The 17,099-nt window shown below is 37.0% G+C and overlaps 1 protein-coding gene across 1 annotated transcript; it reads right to left on the bottom strand.

Moving 5' to 3' along the window:
• Positions 1–28: 28 nt before the first annotated feature.
• LOC141400518 (uncharacterized) lies at positions 29–9,331 on the bottom strand. The gene is made up of 3 exons (XM_073979717.1): positions 8,629–9,331; positions 1,756–3,368; positions 29–1,474 (listed from the first exon to the last, which is right to left on the bottom strand). Exons 1-3 carry the CDS (start codon positions 9,329–9,331, stop codon positions 29–31), a joined length of 3,762 nt encoding a protein of 1,253 aa, XP_073835818.1.
• Positions 9,332–17,099: the final 7,768 nt, after the last annotated feature.

Raw genomic sequence — 17,099 nt, 5'->3', positions numbered from 1 at the left:
TTGTGTATGTTTGGCTCAAATGGTGAGTCTAAAGCTGTGGTCCATTATCTGCCGTAATGGATACTGGAAATCCAAATCGCGCAAAAATGATTTCCAATCGATTTATGGTTTCCATTGTATCGATCTTTGTCATTATCTCGACCTCCATGAAACGACTGTAGTAATCAACGATGACAAATAGGTGGTGACCCGAAGGTAATGGTCCACAAAAATCCACCGCTAGGTGCTGCCACGGTTCTGATGGTAATTCGGTTCTGCGTATCGGTTCTGGATTAGACGGTATACTAACGAGGGTACAACCTTGACACCTTTTTACCATGGCCTCAACATTTTGATCGATTCTAGGCCACCATACTTTTGCTCGTAGACGTCTTTTCATTACCGTCATACCTGGATGTCCTTCATGGGCCAAATCTAGTACACGACTCCGCAAGTCCGATGGAATGACAATACGTGTGCCTCTTAATAGTATACGATCTGCAAAACTCAATTCTGTTTCATATACTTTGTATGATTCAGCAGCACCAACCCATTCTTGATTCATAATTGCATTTCTTACTGCTTGAATTTCATGGTCGCTATCAGACGCTTGTACTATTTCCTGAAGCTTCATCGCCTTTGGAGTTACATGCGATAGCAGCCAATTAACATAATAATCTGAGTCTTCGCACCGTTCTCCAGTAATTTCAATGTTTGCTATTGAACCAACGGCCAGTCGCGATAGTGGATCGGCTATATTTGACTTACCAGGCCGGTAGATTACCTTGTATCGGTATGATTGTAATCTCAATACCCATCGTTCGATCCGTGCACATGGCTTCGATCTCGGTGCGAAGATTGTCTCCAGTGGTTTGTGGTCGGTGACTAGTTCAAATAGCTTTCCATAAACGTAGTAATGGAATCTTTCTACTGCCCATACCAAAGCAAGGGCTTCCTTCTCTGTTTGTGCGTACCTTTTCTCGATAGCGGATAGACTGCGACTAGCGTATGATATTATACGTGGACCTGATTCGTTAAATTGTATAAGAACGGCACCTAGTCCCACTGGACTGGCATCTGCAATAATTTGGGTACGATCTTTGGTACTGTAATACCCAAGTGTTTTCCCTGTTGACATATACCGTTTTAAATCATTAAAAGCTTTTGCATGAACTGAACTCCATTCAAATTGGGTATCTTTGTGAGTTAACTTGCGCAGAGGATCGGTAATTGTAGCTAAATTTGGTATGAATTTTCCCAGGTAATTTACCAGACCCAAGAAACTACGTACCTCTTCAGATGTCGAAGGTTCTCGGAACCGTTTGATGGCATCCACTTTATCAAACGTAGGTGTGATCCCGTTTGGCGACAATCGATGGCCAAGAAACTCAAGCTCTGAAACTCCAATGACACATTTTTTTATGTTGAGCGTCACATTAAATTTTCGAAGACGATCAAATACCTTTTTCAAACGTCTATCATGTTCATCTTTCGTCTCCGCGTAAACAATAATATCATCTATAAAATTAAGACACCCGTCACACCCATTTAGTACTTGTTCCATAATTTTTTGAAAGATTTCTGGAGCGCATGTAATGCCAAACATCAGCGATAGAGTCCACGCTTAGTTATAAATGTCGTGATTTCTCTTGAATCAGGAGCAATTTCGACCTGGTGGAAGGCCTGCTTAATGTCCAATTTGGAGAAAAATTTACCGGTACCTATATGGGGTAGAAAATCGTCTATCGTTGGTAACGGGTGATTTTCTCTACTGACCGCCTCATTTGCTCGACGCATATCGACACATAGACGTATATCATCTTGTTTTGGCACCACGACAACCGGAGAAACCCATTTCGAGGGGCCATTCACCTTTTCAATAATACCTTGTCGTAACATTTCTTGAATCTTTTTGTCGACAGCTTCCTCGAGTGGAGCAGGGATACGCCGATACGGTTGTACTATGGGTTTTACATTTTCTTTTATCGGTATGTGAACTATGATACCGCCGATTTTGCCAAGTTGATGATCATCAGTTTTCCCAGTAACTCGATTTATGTTATTTCCTATTTTTAATACTTGCAAACACATAGCCGTATCGCGCCCTAATAAGAGCTTCCCTTTTTCATCAACAACATAAAAATCTGCTATAGTGCTTCTACCATCTATCTGAACCATCGCTTTGAAAAGTCCCATAAGCTTCAACGGTTTTCCACCATATGCTGTGAATGTCTTATCAGTTTGTTTCTGGCGACCGATTACATTTACATTTTTGCTTTTCAAATCCATCCAATTTTCTCGATCCACCACATTGTATTTTGATCCCGAGTCAATGATAGCCGTGGTCTCAACACCTCCAATTTGACATCGTATTTCGTTTGAACTGTCGGATGTACTAATGCAAAATACATTATCATCAGCATTATCGTCATACTCCTCCATAGAAGAAACCATCTGCACCCGTTCCGTTTCGTAGTTCCCTGTCGCTCTGTTTAATGACTTATAGCGTGAATCGTTTTCATCGTAATGCTCATTTCTCTTGCGCTTCCGAATGTTCGTTGTCATACATTTCAGAGCAAAATGATTTTTCCCACCACACTTCGAACATTCTTTACCCTTCGCTGGACAGCGATTGTCATTAGCCTTATGACCCTTTGTTCCACACCGATAACATTCGAATCGATTGTTTTGGTTACTTCGAAATTGTCGTTTGCGCATATCCTGACTGCCAATTTTGCACACATCTACATTATTGTTGTTCGGCGAATTACTGTCACCGCAAGCTGACTTGGATGTTCGAAACGACTTCTGCTGTTCCGATACTGCTTCTATAATCCTTGCCATTTTCAAAATTTCATCCAAACTGTCATCACCACGTTCAAGAATCTTACGCCGCAGTAAATCAGATGAACATGCCTCCGTGATTTGATCCTTAATGTTGCTCTCAATTTGATTTCCAAAATTACATCTTTCGGCCTGTGTTCGAAGACGCACTGCAAACAGTTCAATTCTCTCGTTTGGTTCTTGTTTCATTTTTCGAAAGATTTGTCGTTCATATGTGGCATTTTGTTTCGGAGCAAAGAAATTCTGTAATTTCATTACCGCATCATCATATTTGTTTAAATGAGGAATAAATCCACCAATCAGTAGCCCGCGTTTGACATAATCCTCTGTGTGCGGCAAATTGAAGAACACCTCCTGTACTTTTGTGCCAGCATAATGTAACAACCAACTGTATTTTTCGTCACAATCTGTTATTCGATTTGCAGTTGCAAAAAGCTCAAAGCCACGCAACCAACTATTCCATTTAATTGCACAGTTACCATCATCTATTTCAAACTGAAATTCCAATATCCCACGTGTGAATTGTGTCCGACCCATATCTAAATCTTTAAGACACAAATAATTTAATTTCCTGTGACATCTTCTTGAATCGTCACACCTTCATTTCACTTCCCAAGTTCGGGGTTGCTTATACACATTGCATATAAGCTTGAATAAATCATTCTACTTTTCTATATTTTGCTCTCTTCTGAATTTAATCAATTGCGAACCGAATTTAATCATCGCACCAGCAAAATAATTCGCATTGCCCAATATGTATTCTGAATTTAATCAATTGCGAAACGAATTTGATCATCGCACTAGCAATACATCATCATCATCTTAATCTAATGTGAACCGAATTTAATTCTCACATTAGAAATTGGGAACTGATTCTAATTATCGCATTTTCCAACATTACAAATTCCTTACTCAATTTGTTTGCACTGTGTATAAGTAACCATACCTCAGTCCCAATTTACATTAGGCGAGTTAACTTGCGCAAATTGTCAGTTTGTAGGTGAGAGAGGGTGCTGAGAGGCAAAGGGTTACCATATGCCTCACCTCTCTCTCCTACAAAATGACAATTGCCGCAAGTAAACTCGCCCAATGTAAATTGGGACATAGTTTGAACTTCCATACACAGAAGTTAATATTCCAAACTCATGGCTCATTTTGATATTGTGTACATGTAAAAGAAAAAAAAAATATATATATATAAGTATATTAAAAGAAACAATCAATGTGGAAATTCAGTCTGAGATAGTATTAAAACGTTCACAATCCTCATTTCTTCCCGAGGCAGTGTCGTATAATCTTATAACAGTGGGAAGGTTGAGACGACTCGTATTAATAAGACTTCTATGATACATCTTACCTAAATTATTCATATCCATTTTAAATGATTCCAAACCGCTTAAAATTTTCCAACTAATGCTTATTTATTTGATCCTGATCCCGATTCTTCCTCAATCTGATTTTCTCCTCGTCGCCAATGTAATAGTCCGTAGTTATAAATAAAACACGTCTGAATTATTCTCAAACTCCGTAAAAAGTAATTTTTATTATATTTTCATATTTGATATCCACATGACATTATTGTCTATGCTACCGATACTACAAAATGCACATTACTGTGAATCAGCTGTTTGGGTAGATCATTTGCATAAATACTAAAAAGTAGAGGTCCAATAATTGATCCTTGTGGGACACCCCTACACACAGGCAACGGTTTGGATATGGACTTTTGGGCGTACACTGATTGTGAGCGGTTGGACAAGTAAGACTTAATAAGATCTGTCGATGTGTTGGAGAAATTGAAAAATCGCCGGAGCTTTAGATAATCGTGATCGACTGTATCAAACGCTTTTGAATGGTCTAAAAGGACGAGAAAGCATGCCTTTTTCTCGTCAATATCAGTCCTCAGTGATTCAGATACTTCCAATAACGCGCTTATGCAGCTATGATCTGCTCGGAATCCCGACTGCACTGCAGATAACATCGAGTTCCGGTGAAGGTATTCTGACATTTGAATGTGAATTAGTTTCTCGAAGATTTTCGATAAATAGGGTAGAATTGCAATGGAGAGAGAGTTTGATTTTGGAACAGGAAGGATTTTTGCGTGTTTCCAATGTGTTGGAAAAGTGCTTGAGGTCAAAATGCTGTTGAAGAGAAATGTGAGGTAGGGTAAAAGTCGCGGCAGTAGAATGCGAATGAATTTTGGTTCAATACCGTCAGTACCGATGGCATTAGACTTAACCTTTATAAAACTTCTAACGACTTCTTCATGGGTGACGCATCGAAACTCAAAATCCCCTTCGTTAGATTCGTCTACGCTAGTTACAGCATTGTCGTAAAATGAAGGACTTGCCGGAATGAATGTTGTATTAATGAATGTGTTGTTAAGCTCATCCGCATTGTCCTGTTTAGATACGGGAGCTCTAGGCTTACCAACGCCAATTTCATTAATGACTCTCCACCTGCTTTTGGTGTCTACTGCTTGATTGAATTTAGTTGTGTAATATTCAGTTTTAGCGAGATTTATAAGTTTGTTAACTCTACTTCTGGCTGAACGAAATTCGTCATGGAGTTCGAGTGTTTTGTAACGTTTCCACCGGTTATACGCTCTATCGGCAATATACGTTTTGATATCTGAGTTAAACCAAGGCTTATTAGTACCATCGACACGTTTTGTTTTTATAGGGACAGTCTCATTATAAAGAAAAAGAATATTTTGCTGGATGAAATCTGACTGTTGGTCAACCGAGTTTAAATTGTAAATTTCATTCCAGTTAATGTACTGCCATTTCTCTTCCAAGGCACTGTAGTCCAATCTATTATAATTGCGAAATGAATAGGTTTGTTCAGGCTGTGGTACATTGAAGTTATAAGTAAGGAAAATAAGGTCATGTTTGGAAAAACAAGACGCAGAGATCTGGTCGTATAAAAGAATATTGTTCTGATTGTTTACAAAGAATAGGTCCAAGAGTGTGTTTGTGGTTGGGGAGAAGTGAGTGGGTAAGGTATTATTCACAGTATGTAGTCCTAACGACAGCATATTGTCAGACAGAGTGGAATTGCTTTCACATTTTGACCTAGGGCAGCCAGCTTTGCTTCACTCTTCACTTGCTTCAGAATGTCAGATCGCCAGCTACTTTTAAATATATCGCCTGCATCTCTCTCATCATGGACTGATTTTCAGATTTTCGCTTCCAGAAAATTTTTTTATGCATGCCTTCACCTGCGTTATTAGATGTCGCCATCACAATTACCGAAGTTCTTCCTAATGGGGAGTCTACACGTCCCATATTTTCAACTCGTAGACCCGAGCATCTTCCCAGTGGGGTTTCTTCAACATCTATGTTTGTTCTTTTGGTTTCTTGGTTTTCTTCGTTCATTTTAGGTTTCGTGGTCCCAACTCAAATCCGCTATCTCCGCTCGCAAAATGTGCAGACACGTTAAGATCCCATGGGTCCCTATTTCTAGGTCCATGCGAGGGTTGACGGAAGACCCTCATGAGATCTCCCGTTCAGAGCCAGATCCGTGTTAATCGGGAATGTACATCCGAACCTACACTGCCAACTTAATGGGACGAGCATTGAACGTACTTTGAGACTTGCCAGGTTTTAAAGGGACGGAGGCAACTGTGGCATTAGCCTGAAAGCCATTTCTGTAAGGTTCCACCCCGACATACTCAGTTTCCAGAATACCACAGCCGTCAGCCCAGGGTTCATCAATTCCAAATCGTAGTCCAGTAATGCCATAATCAAGATCCTGCTGGCTTGATCTTGATGCCTTTAGGCTGGATTTCATTTTCTTCCATGTATAGGGTTTGACTGGGGATAACCACGAAATCGTCACCTCCTTTCTAAACCTGTCTTGAGGCGGTCCCCAATGGTGGAATATATAATTGTGGGCGGTATTCACTCGCCCCGACACAGGGTTTCTCAGAGCACTTGCACCATTTTGGTACGCTCCCCACACCTGCCAAAACTAGGGTCCGCGGGGTCGTTACTCCAGTTGTCCTCTCCTGAGGATACCCTTGCGGTCAGTATTACCAGTATAGGTTTTGAATTAAGCAGCATGCTATACTCCATCTCATAAAAATGTGTTTGTGATAAGCCCAGATTTTGTAAACTTAATTTCATGTCAAGCTAAATTAAAAGTATCAAATTTGTAATTTATTTTATGTATAGGGTGAGTTCGGAAGTAAATTCTAAATACATAAGAGAGAACTCTTAGAGCCCTGGGGTACGAGGAAAATCTTTGTATTATGTCGGTGTCTTCAAAAGTGAAATGCAATGTATCAACTACTTCCTTTGCCGGAGGTGTTCGAAAAGTCCTTATTTTTGGCCAATTCGATTCAGGTGCTGTTAGGCCATGTTTATATTATAGCCCTTTGCAGGATTAACCTTCTTTATGAGAATTTGTTTGACGTATATGTAATGGAATTGACATTTAAAACCCAGTGGGTTTGTTAAATCCGGTTATATGTTAACGTACTATTAGCCATGATGGACCATACCACCATAGAGAATTTGGTATCAAATCTTGACATTTACATCCCCGGGTGCTGAGATCAGCTGGATTATCGTGAGTTGGTACGTGTCTCCAAATAGCATTGGGTACCAAATCTAAAATTTGCGAAGTGCGGTTGGCTGCACTGAAAGCAAAATTCTTTGTTGTATTAATGAACGGGTTTCATTGATTATTTTGCATTGATGCTATGAAACGTTCCATTAATATAATGAAATGTTTCATTCATGCAACGAAACCTTACGTTATTTAAAATTCAATAATTTTTGGTTTCATTGTACAAACGAAACGGATTTCATTGATGAAATGAATCTTTTAATTTCTATAAATTTAAGAAAAATATGTTTGTTTTGAATTAAAACTAAAAAGAATGGACCAAAAAACTAGTACGCAAACATTTTTTTAAAGAAATGTATATATTCGATGTGTTTGATTTGCATTAAAAATTAATGAAACATTTTCATTAAATAAATGAAAAAGTTTCATTAGATAAATGAAAGAATTTCATTAAATAAATGAAACATTTTTGAATTAACTTTTTGCGATTTGCATTCTTTGTAAGTCTGTTAAATTATACAATTTGTCCTCTAATTATTTTGCCTTTATTAAACAAATAAAATTTTTGACAATCATAAAATGTACACATTTATATATTGGCTACATACATATGTATTGAATCACATACATAAATATGTATGCATGAATATTTGCCAAAACTAGCAGAAACGTCAACTGTACAAAAACATGCTACTGTCGCCGATTGGCGTTGGTATACATAAATATTCATCCACATTAAAAAGAAAGCTCTTCTCAGTCCCTTGTCATTGTTTATATTGCCATTCTTTGAATTCTATTTGTGGTTGTGTGTGAGTATTTAACAAGCAGAAAAAAGATGTTCAAGAACATTGTTTTAGTTTGCACTAAACCACAGTCAATTGTGGATGAAAAAAAGTTATTTTACGTCTGTTGATTTCAACTTTAAAAAACTGTGATGTGTTTAACATGAAAAGAAAATGTAAATATTACTTTTAGGTGTTCAGTTGTTCTTTTAAGTAAATTTTCATTTATATTTTTCTTGTAATGGAAGCATTCAATAGAAAATCTAAAGATGAGTGGAATGGCAAAGAAACCTTTACCATTGGCCAACGAAGCATCTCTCACTTAGTAAAAAAAATGTTGTATTGTTGTATAGTTTTCTGTCCAAAGGCGAAAGTTAAAGGTTAGTTAATGTTTAGAAAGAAAACCAGATAAATTACTAAAAATTGTTTTATGGTTTTCAATTTTCCTTACAGATGACAACGCTCAAAAGGATAATTAGCTTCGCTGAAATGCCGCTAATAGCTTGTAGAATACCCTCTTTAGTAGGCACACCATCTATATCTTTAATTTCTATCTGTACTTCCTGGGTTAAGGCACGAACTTCAGCAGCTGGGCCTAACACATTTTTAATGGCTTCCCTAAACTCATGTGTGTTCTGGTGTGCTGGTTTATTTAGTTCCAACAATAGCTCACCCTTCTCTGTCTTCCTAATTGCTTTCACATTTTGACCTAGGACAGCCTGCTTTGCTTCACTCTTCACTTGCTTCAGAATGTCTGAATATGAGGTATCTCCACATGTTTTTATTATTAATGCATCTGGTTTATTGGACTTCCTTTTCTTTCTTGACCATGGTTGGATTTTATTCCAATCAGCTGCCTTGTGTATGGTGTCAGATTTTCCCACGTTTGCATTGGTCACTTCTTCCGCTGTTTTTATTTCCTGCTCATTAGTTTTCGGTAGGACTTCTTTCTTCTTTTTTGTCTTATTCTCTTTAGGGCTTTGAGTTTTTGGGCCTCTTTTCAATGCAGGTGCTGTTGGCGTACTTGGTTTTTTTGGTTTAATCCATGCTTCTGTTTGGGTCTGCTTATTGTCTACCTGACCCATTTGACGTATGTCAGCTTCTTTGTTCAGATCGCCAGCTACTTTTAAATATATCGCCTGTATCTCTCTCATCATGGACTGAATATCATTGTGGATGTTATTTTTCGATTTAACGAAATCATCCAACTGGGCTATTTTTCTTCCGAGCCTCTTCAGATTTTCGCTTCCAGAAAAATTTTTTTAGGCATGCCTTCACCTGCGTTATTAGATGTCGCCATCACAATTACCGAAGTTCTTCCTAATGGGGAGTCTACACGTCCCATATTTTCAACTCGTAGACCCGAGCATCTTCCCTGTGGGGTTTCTTCAACATGTATGTTTGTTCTTTTGGTTTCTTGGTTTTCTTCGTTCATTTTAGGTTTCGTGGTCCCAACTCAAAGCCGCTATCTCCGCTCGCAAAATGTGCAGACACGTTAAGATCCCATGGGTCCCTATTTCTAGGTCCATGCGAGGGTTGACGGAAGACCCTCATGAGATCTCCCGTTCAGAGCCAGATCCGTGTTAATCGGGAATGTACATCCGAACCTACACTGCCAACTTAATGGGACGAGCATTGAACGTTCTTTGAGACTTGCCAGATTTTAAAGGGACGGAGGCAACTGTGGCATTAGCCTGAAAGCCATTTCTGTAAGGTTCCAACTCCAAAATACTCAGTTTCCAGAATACCACAGCCGTCAGCCCAGGGTTCATCAATTCCAAATCGTAGTCCAGTAATGCCATAATCAAGATCCTGCTGGCTTGATCTTGATGCCTTTCGGCTGGATTACATTTTCTTCCATGTATAGGGTTTGACTGGGGATAACCACGAAGTCGTCACCTCCTTTCTAAACCTGTCTTGAGGCGGTCCCCAATGGTGGAATATATAATTGTGGGCGGTATTCACTCGCCCCGACACAGGGTTTCTCAGAGCACTTGCACCATTTTGGTACGCTCCCCACACCTGCCAAAACTAGGGTCGTTACTCCAGTTGTCCTCTCCTGAGGATACCCTTGCGGTCAGTATTACTAGTATATTTTTTGAATTAAGCAGCATGCTATACTCCATCTCATAAAAATGTGTTTGTGATAAGCCCAGATTTTGTAAACTTAATTTCATTTCAAGCTAAATTAAAAGTATCAAATTTGTAATTTATTTTATGTATAGGGTGAGTTCGGAAGTAAAATCTAAATACATAAGAGAGAACTCTTAGAGCCCTGGGGTACGAGGAAAATCTTTGTATTATGTCGGTGTCTTCAAAAGTGAAATGCAATGTATCAACTACTTCCTTTGCCGGAGGTGTTCGAAAAGTCCTTATTTTTGGCCAATTCGATTCAGGTGCTGTTAGGCCATGTTTATATTATAGCCCTTTGCAGGATTAACCTTCTTTATGAGGATTTGTTTGACGTATATGTAATGGAATTGACATTTAAAACCCAGTGGGTTTGTTAAATCCGGTTATATGTTAACGTACTATTAGCCATGATGGACCATACCACCATAGAGAATTTGGTATCAAATCTTGACATTTACATCCCCGAGTGCCGAGATCAGCTGGATTATCGTGAGTTGGTACGTGTCTCCAAATAGCATTGGGTACCAAATCTAAAATTTGCGAAGTGCTGTTGGCTACACTGAAAGCAAAATGCTTCGTTGTATCAATGAACGGGTTTCATTGTTTATTTTGCATTGATGCTATGAAACGTTCCATTCTTCTCTCTTCTTTATTTACTCATCCGTTATCCGGATATAAGTGATCGTACAATTCATCTTTTTTTAATATTTATCGCATTTTAATTATTATCTTATTGTATAGTGGTAGTCAGCTCTCTGTGTTTTGCAGCATTCAGCAGATCGGTTTCGTTGGTATAACCTGTCCAGTCCATGATAATTTTGAGCCAGGATGTTTCTTTCCTTCCTCTAGCTGGCCTTCCTTCAATTTTTCCCTTCAGAATTGCTTGTAAAATTATGTATTTCTTGTTCCTTAATACATGTCCCAGATACGCTATTTTGCGCCTTTTTACGTTCCATTAATATATGAAATATTTCATTCATGCAACGAAACTTTAATAATTTTTGGTTTCATTGTACAAACGAAACGGATTTCATTGATGCAATGAATCTTTTAATTTCTATAAATTTAAGAAAAATATGTATGTTTTGAATTAAAACTAAATAGAGTGGGCTAAAAAAACTATTACGCAAACATTTTTTTAAAGAAATGTATATATTCGATGTGTTTGATTTGCATTAAAAATTAATGAAACATTTTCATTAAATAAATGAAAAAGTTTCATTAGATAAATGAAAGAATTTCATTAAATAAATGAAACATTTTTGAAATTCGTTTTTGCGTTTTGCATTCTGTTCAATTACACAATTTGTCTTCTAATTATTTTGTCTTTATTAAACAAATTAAATTTGTGACAATCATAAAAAGTACACATTTATATATTGGCTACATACATATGTATAGAATCACATACATAAATATGTATGCATGACTATTTGCCAAAACTAGCAGAAACGTCAACTGTACAAAAATTCGCTACTGTCGCCGATTGGCGTTGGTATATATAAATATTCATACAAATTAAAAAGAAAGCTCTTCTCAGTCCCTTGTCATTGTTTGTATTGTCGTTCATTGAATTCGCTTTCTTAGCTACATCAAAAGATGTTCAAGAACATTGTTTTAGTTTGCACTAAACCACAATCAATTGTGGATGAAAAAAAGTTATTTTACGTCTGTTGATTTCAACTTTAAAAAACTGTGATGTGTTTAACATGAAAAGAAAATGTAAATATTACTTTTAGGTGTTCAGTTGTTCTTTTAAGTAAATTTTCATTTATATTTTTCTTGTAATGGAAGCATTCAATAGAAAATCTAAAGATGAGTGGAATGGCAAAGAAACCTTTACCAATGGCCAACGAAGCATCTCTCACTTAGTAAAAAAAAATGTTGTATTGTTGTATAGTTTTCTGTCCAACGGCGAAAGTTAAAGGTTAGTTAATGTTTAGAAAGAAAACCAGATAAATTACTAAAAATTGTTTTATGGTTTTCAATTTTCCTTACAGATGACAACGCTCAAAAGGATAATTAGCTTCGCTGAAATGCCGCTATTAGCTTGTAGAATACCCTCTTTAGTAGGCACACCATCTGTATCTTTAATTTCTATCTGTACTTCCTGGGTTAAGGCACGAACTTCAGCAGCTGGGCCTGACATATTTTCAATGGCTTCCCTAAACTCATTTGTGTTCTGGTGTGCTGGTTTATTTAGTTCCAACAATAGCTCACCCTTCTCTGTCTTCCTAATTGCTTCACATTTTGACCTAGGACAGCCAGCTTCGCGTCACTCTTCACTTGCTTCAGAATGTCTGAATATGAGGAATCTCCACATGTTTTTATTATTAATGCATCTGGTTTATTGGAGGTCCTTTTCTTTCTTGACCTTGGTTGGAATTTTCTTTCCTTGTGTATGTTGTCAGATCTTCCCACGTTTTCATTGGTCACTTCTTCCGCTGTTTTTATTTCCTTCCCATTAGTTTTCGGTAGGACGTCTTTCTTCTTTTTTGTCTTATTCTCTTAAGGGCGTTGAGTTTTTGGGCCTCTTTTCAACGCAGGTGTTGTTGGCGTACTTGGTTGTTTTGGTTTAATCCATGCTTCTGTTTGGGTCTGCTTATTGTCTTCTGACCCATTTGACGTATGTCAGCTTCTTTTTTCAGATCGTCAGCTACTTTTAAATATATTGCCTGTTTCTCTCTCATCATGGACTGAATATTCTTGTGGATGTTATTTTTTGATTTAACGAAATCATCCAACTGGGCTATTTTTCTTCCGAGCCTCTTCAGATTTTCGCTTCCAGAAAATTTTTTTTATGCATGCCTTCACCTGCGTTATTAGATGTCGCCATCACAATTACCGAAGTTCTTCCTAATGGGGAGTCTACACGTCCCATATTTTCAACTCGTAGACCCGAGCATCTTCCCAGTGGGGTTTCTTCAACATCTATGTTTGTTCTTTTGGTTTCTTGGTTTTCTTCGTTCATTTTAGGTTTCGTGGTCCCAACTCAAAGCCGCTATCTCCGCTCGCAAAATGTGCAGACACGTTAAGATCCCATGGGTCCCTATTTCTAGGTCCATGCGAGGGTTGACGGAAGACCCTCATGAGATCTCCCGTTCAGAGCCAGATCCGTGTTAATCGGGAATGTACATCCGAACCTACACTGCCAACTTAATGGGACGAGCATTGAACGTACTTTGAGACTTGCCAGGTTTTAAAGGGACGGAGGCAACTGTCCCATTAGCCTGAAAGCCATTTCTGTAAGGTTCCACCCCGACATACTCAGTTTCCAGAATACCACAGCCGTCAGCCCAGGGTTTATCAATTCCAAATCGTAGTCCAGTAATGCCATAATCAAGATCCTGCTGGCTTGATCTTGATGCCTTTAGGCTGGATTTCATTTTCTTCCATGTATAGGGTTTGACTGGGGATAACCACGAAATCGTCACCTCCTTTCTAAACCTGTCTTGAGGCGGTCCCCAATGGTGGAATATATAATTGTGGGCGGTATTCACTCGCCCCGACACAGGGTTTCTCAGAGCACTTGCACCATTTTGGTACGCTCCCCACACCTGCCAAAACTAGGGTCCGCGGGGTCGTTACTCCAGTTGTCCTCTCCTGAGGATACCCTTGCGGTCAGTATTACTAGTATAGGTTTTGAATTAAGCAGCATGCTATACTCCATCTCATAAAAATGTGTTTGTGATAAGCCCAGAATTTGTAAACTTAATTTCATGTCAAGCTAAATTAAAAGTATCAAATTTGTAATTTATTTTATGTATAGGGTGAGTTCGGAAGTAAATTCTAAATACATAAGAGAGAACTCTTAGAGCCCTGGGGTACGAGGAAAATCTTTGTATTATGTCGGTGTCTTCAAAAGTGAAATGCAATGTATCAACTACTTCCTTTGCCGGAGGTGTTCGGAAAGTCCTTATTTTTGGCCAATTCGATTCAGGTGCTGTTAGGCCATGTTTTATATTATAGCCCTTTGCAGGATTAACCTTCTTTATGAGGATTTGTTTGACGTATATGTAATGGAATTGACATTTAAAACCCAGTAGGTTTGTTAAATCCGGTTATATGTAAACGTACTATTAGCCATGATGGACCATACCACCATAGAGAATTTGGTATCAAATCTTGACATTTACATCCCCGGGTGCTGAGATCAGCTGGATTATCGTGAGTTGGTACGTGTCTCCAAATAGCATTGGCTACCAAATCTAAAATTTGCGAAGTGCGGTTGGCTGCACTGAAAGCAAAATGCTTCGTTGTATTAATGAACGGGTTTCATTGATTATTTTGCATTGATGCTATGAAACGTTCCATTAATATAATGAAATGTTTCATTCATGCAACGAAACTTTACGTTATTTAAAATTCAATAATTTTTGGTTTCATTGTACAAACGAAACGGATTTCATTGATGAAATGAATCTTTTAATTTCTATAAATTTAAGAAAAATATGTATGTTTTGAATTAAAACTAAAAAGAATGGACCAAAAAAACTAGTACGCAAACATTTTTTTAAAGAAATGTATATATTCGATGTGTTTGATTTGCATTAAAAATTAATGAAACATTTTCATTAAATAAATGAAAAAGTTTCATTAGATAAATGAAAGAATTTCATTAAATAAATGAAACATTTTTGAATTAACTTTTTTGCGATTTGCATTCTTTGTAAGTCTGTTAAATTATACAATTTGTCTTCTAATTATTTTGTCTTTATTAAACAAATAAAATTGTTGACAATCATAAAAAGTACACATTTATATATTGGCTACATACATATGTATTGAATCACATACATAAATATGTATGCATGAATATTTGCCAAAACTAGCAGAAACGTCAACTGTACAAAAATATGCTACTGTCGCCGATTGGCGTTGGTATACATAAATATTCATCCACATTAAAAAGAAAGTTCTTCTCAGTCCCTTGTCATTGTTTGTATTGCCATTCTTTGAATTCTATTTGTGGTTGTGTGTGAGTATTTAACAAGCAGAAAAAAGATGTTCAAGAACATTGTTTCAGTTTGCACTAAACCACAGTCAAGTAACTTTTTTTTATTTTACGTCTGGTGTTTTCAACTTTAAAAACTGTGATGTGTTTAACATGAAAAGAAAATGTATATATTATTTTTTAGGTGTTCAGTTGTTCTTTTAAGTGAATTTTCATTTATATTTTTCTTGTAATGGAAGCATTCAATAAAAAATCTAAAGATGAGTGGAATGGCGGAGAAACTGTTGCCATTGGCCAACGAAGCATCTATCACTTAGAAAAAGAAAATGTTGTATTGTTGTATAGTATTCTGTCCAACGGCGAAAGTTAAAGGTTAGTTAATGTTTAGAAAGAAAACCAGATAAATTACTAAAAATTGTTTTATGGTTCTCAATTTTCCTTACAGATGACAACGCTCAAAAGGATAATTAACTTCGCTGAAAATAATTATGAAGTGTTTAGTAATGTGAAATGAAAATTCAAATATTGGTTAAATTATTTGTTGTAGTTTTTATGTGTTCGTTTATTTACTTTTCTTAATTTTCATTTATAGTTGCAATGGAGGTAAAAAATAGAAAATCCAATGATCATTAGAATTACGAAGACTGTCCGTGGCGTATGGAGCACTACTCCCTTAAGAAAAAAATGATGTATCCTAACATCGTGGACGTACTCAAGGAATGACTCAGCGGCAAAAATTGGAGGTATGTTATTGTTTAGAAAACCAGTAAATTTGTTAGCAATTTGTTTATTATTTCAATTTTACTTACAGATGACAACGCCCAATACTATCATTAATGTGCTTAATACCTGAGGTATTAAATATGACTTGTTGTATTAATGGTCAAAACTAATTGCAATAAAATGAAATAAACATATTTAGCAATGACTTCATTTTTGTTCATTACGTGAGTATGAAATGACTTCATAACATGAATGACATCCTACGTTGTATCAACGAAAATTGTCATTGATTTTGAACCAACGTAAGTGTCATTAAAACAATGAAAGTATTTCATTGCATTAATGAAAACGTTTCATTACATCAATGAAGGAGTTTCATTGCATTAATGAAAAATTTCATTGCATTAACGGAAAAGTTTCATTGTATCAATGAAGAAGTTTCATTGCATCAATGAAGGAGTTTCATTGCATTAATGACAAAGTTTCATTGCATTAACGAAAAAGTTTCATTGCATTAATGAAGGAGTTTCATTGCTTTAACGAACAATTTCGTTAGATTTACTTGAATGAAACTCCATGAAACTTTTTCCATTTATTCAATCAAGCTCTACGTTGGCTCAAAATCAATGACAAATTTCATTGATGTAACGCAGGATTTCTTTCATATTACGTAGCTTTTTCTTTCACTGTACAAAAATTTCCCACGACCATGGTGATTTCGACAGCCATCCCAAAACTATGGATGAGTCTGTCCATAGGGTGACCGATTTAAGGTCAATCACATATTTAACGAGTTTACAGAGCACTAAAGCTCCGATTAATTTTAGTCTGGGTAGAAAAACATGTTTAATGTGGGCCACTTTACTTTTTGAGATCAACAAATTTGTGAAATGGTATTACATTTAGTTTGACAACGTATATATACAGAACCGCAATATGCTCCTTTAGAAGCATCGCAGAATCCATGAATTTCGAGTATGTCATTGGGCATAATAAACTGTATCCATCTGGGAATTGATATTAATTCTATTTTGGGAATATCTAACAAAATATCATTCCATAGTGCTTAATCCCAGCTTAATCCTTGCAACCATAGTTGCTGCATAAGCATT

Source organism: Musca autumnalis, unplaced genomic scaffold (assembly GCF_047663935.1).
Source record: "Musca autumnalis isolate F117 unplaced genomic scaffold, ASM4766393v1 scaffold_34, whole genome shotgun sequence".
In the NCBI taxonomy this organism is placed as follows: domain Eukaryota; kingdom Metazoa; phylum Arthropoda; class Insecta; order Diptera; family Muscidae; genus Musca; species Musca autumnalis.
Note: the sequence above shows the minus strand (reverse complement) of the source record. Positions and strands in the feature narration are given on the sequence as shown.

What these genes read in the sequence shown, in the direction of transcription:
- LOC141400518 (XM_073979717.1), bottom strand. Translation starts at nt 9,331, where the DNA reads ATGAGAGAGATACAGGCGATATATTTAAAAGTAGCTGGCGATCTGAAC. An exon ending in CCTTTTGAGCGTTGTCATCT is followed by an intron (nt 3,369 to 8,628) that starts GTAAGGAAAATT and finishes TGTGTCTTAAAG; the next exon opens with ATTTAGATATGGGTCGGACA. An exon ending in TGCGTCGAGCAAATGAGGCG is followed by an intron (nt 1,475 to 1,755) that starts GTCAGTAGAGAA and finishes GTTTACGCGGAG; the next exon opens with ACGAAAGATGAACATGATAG.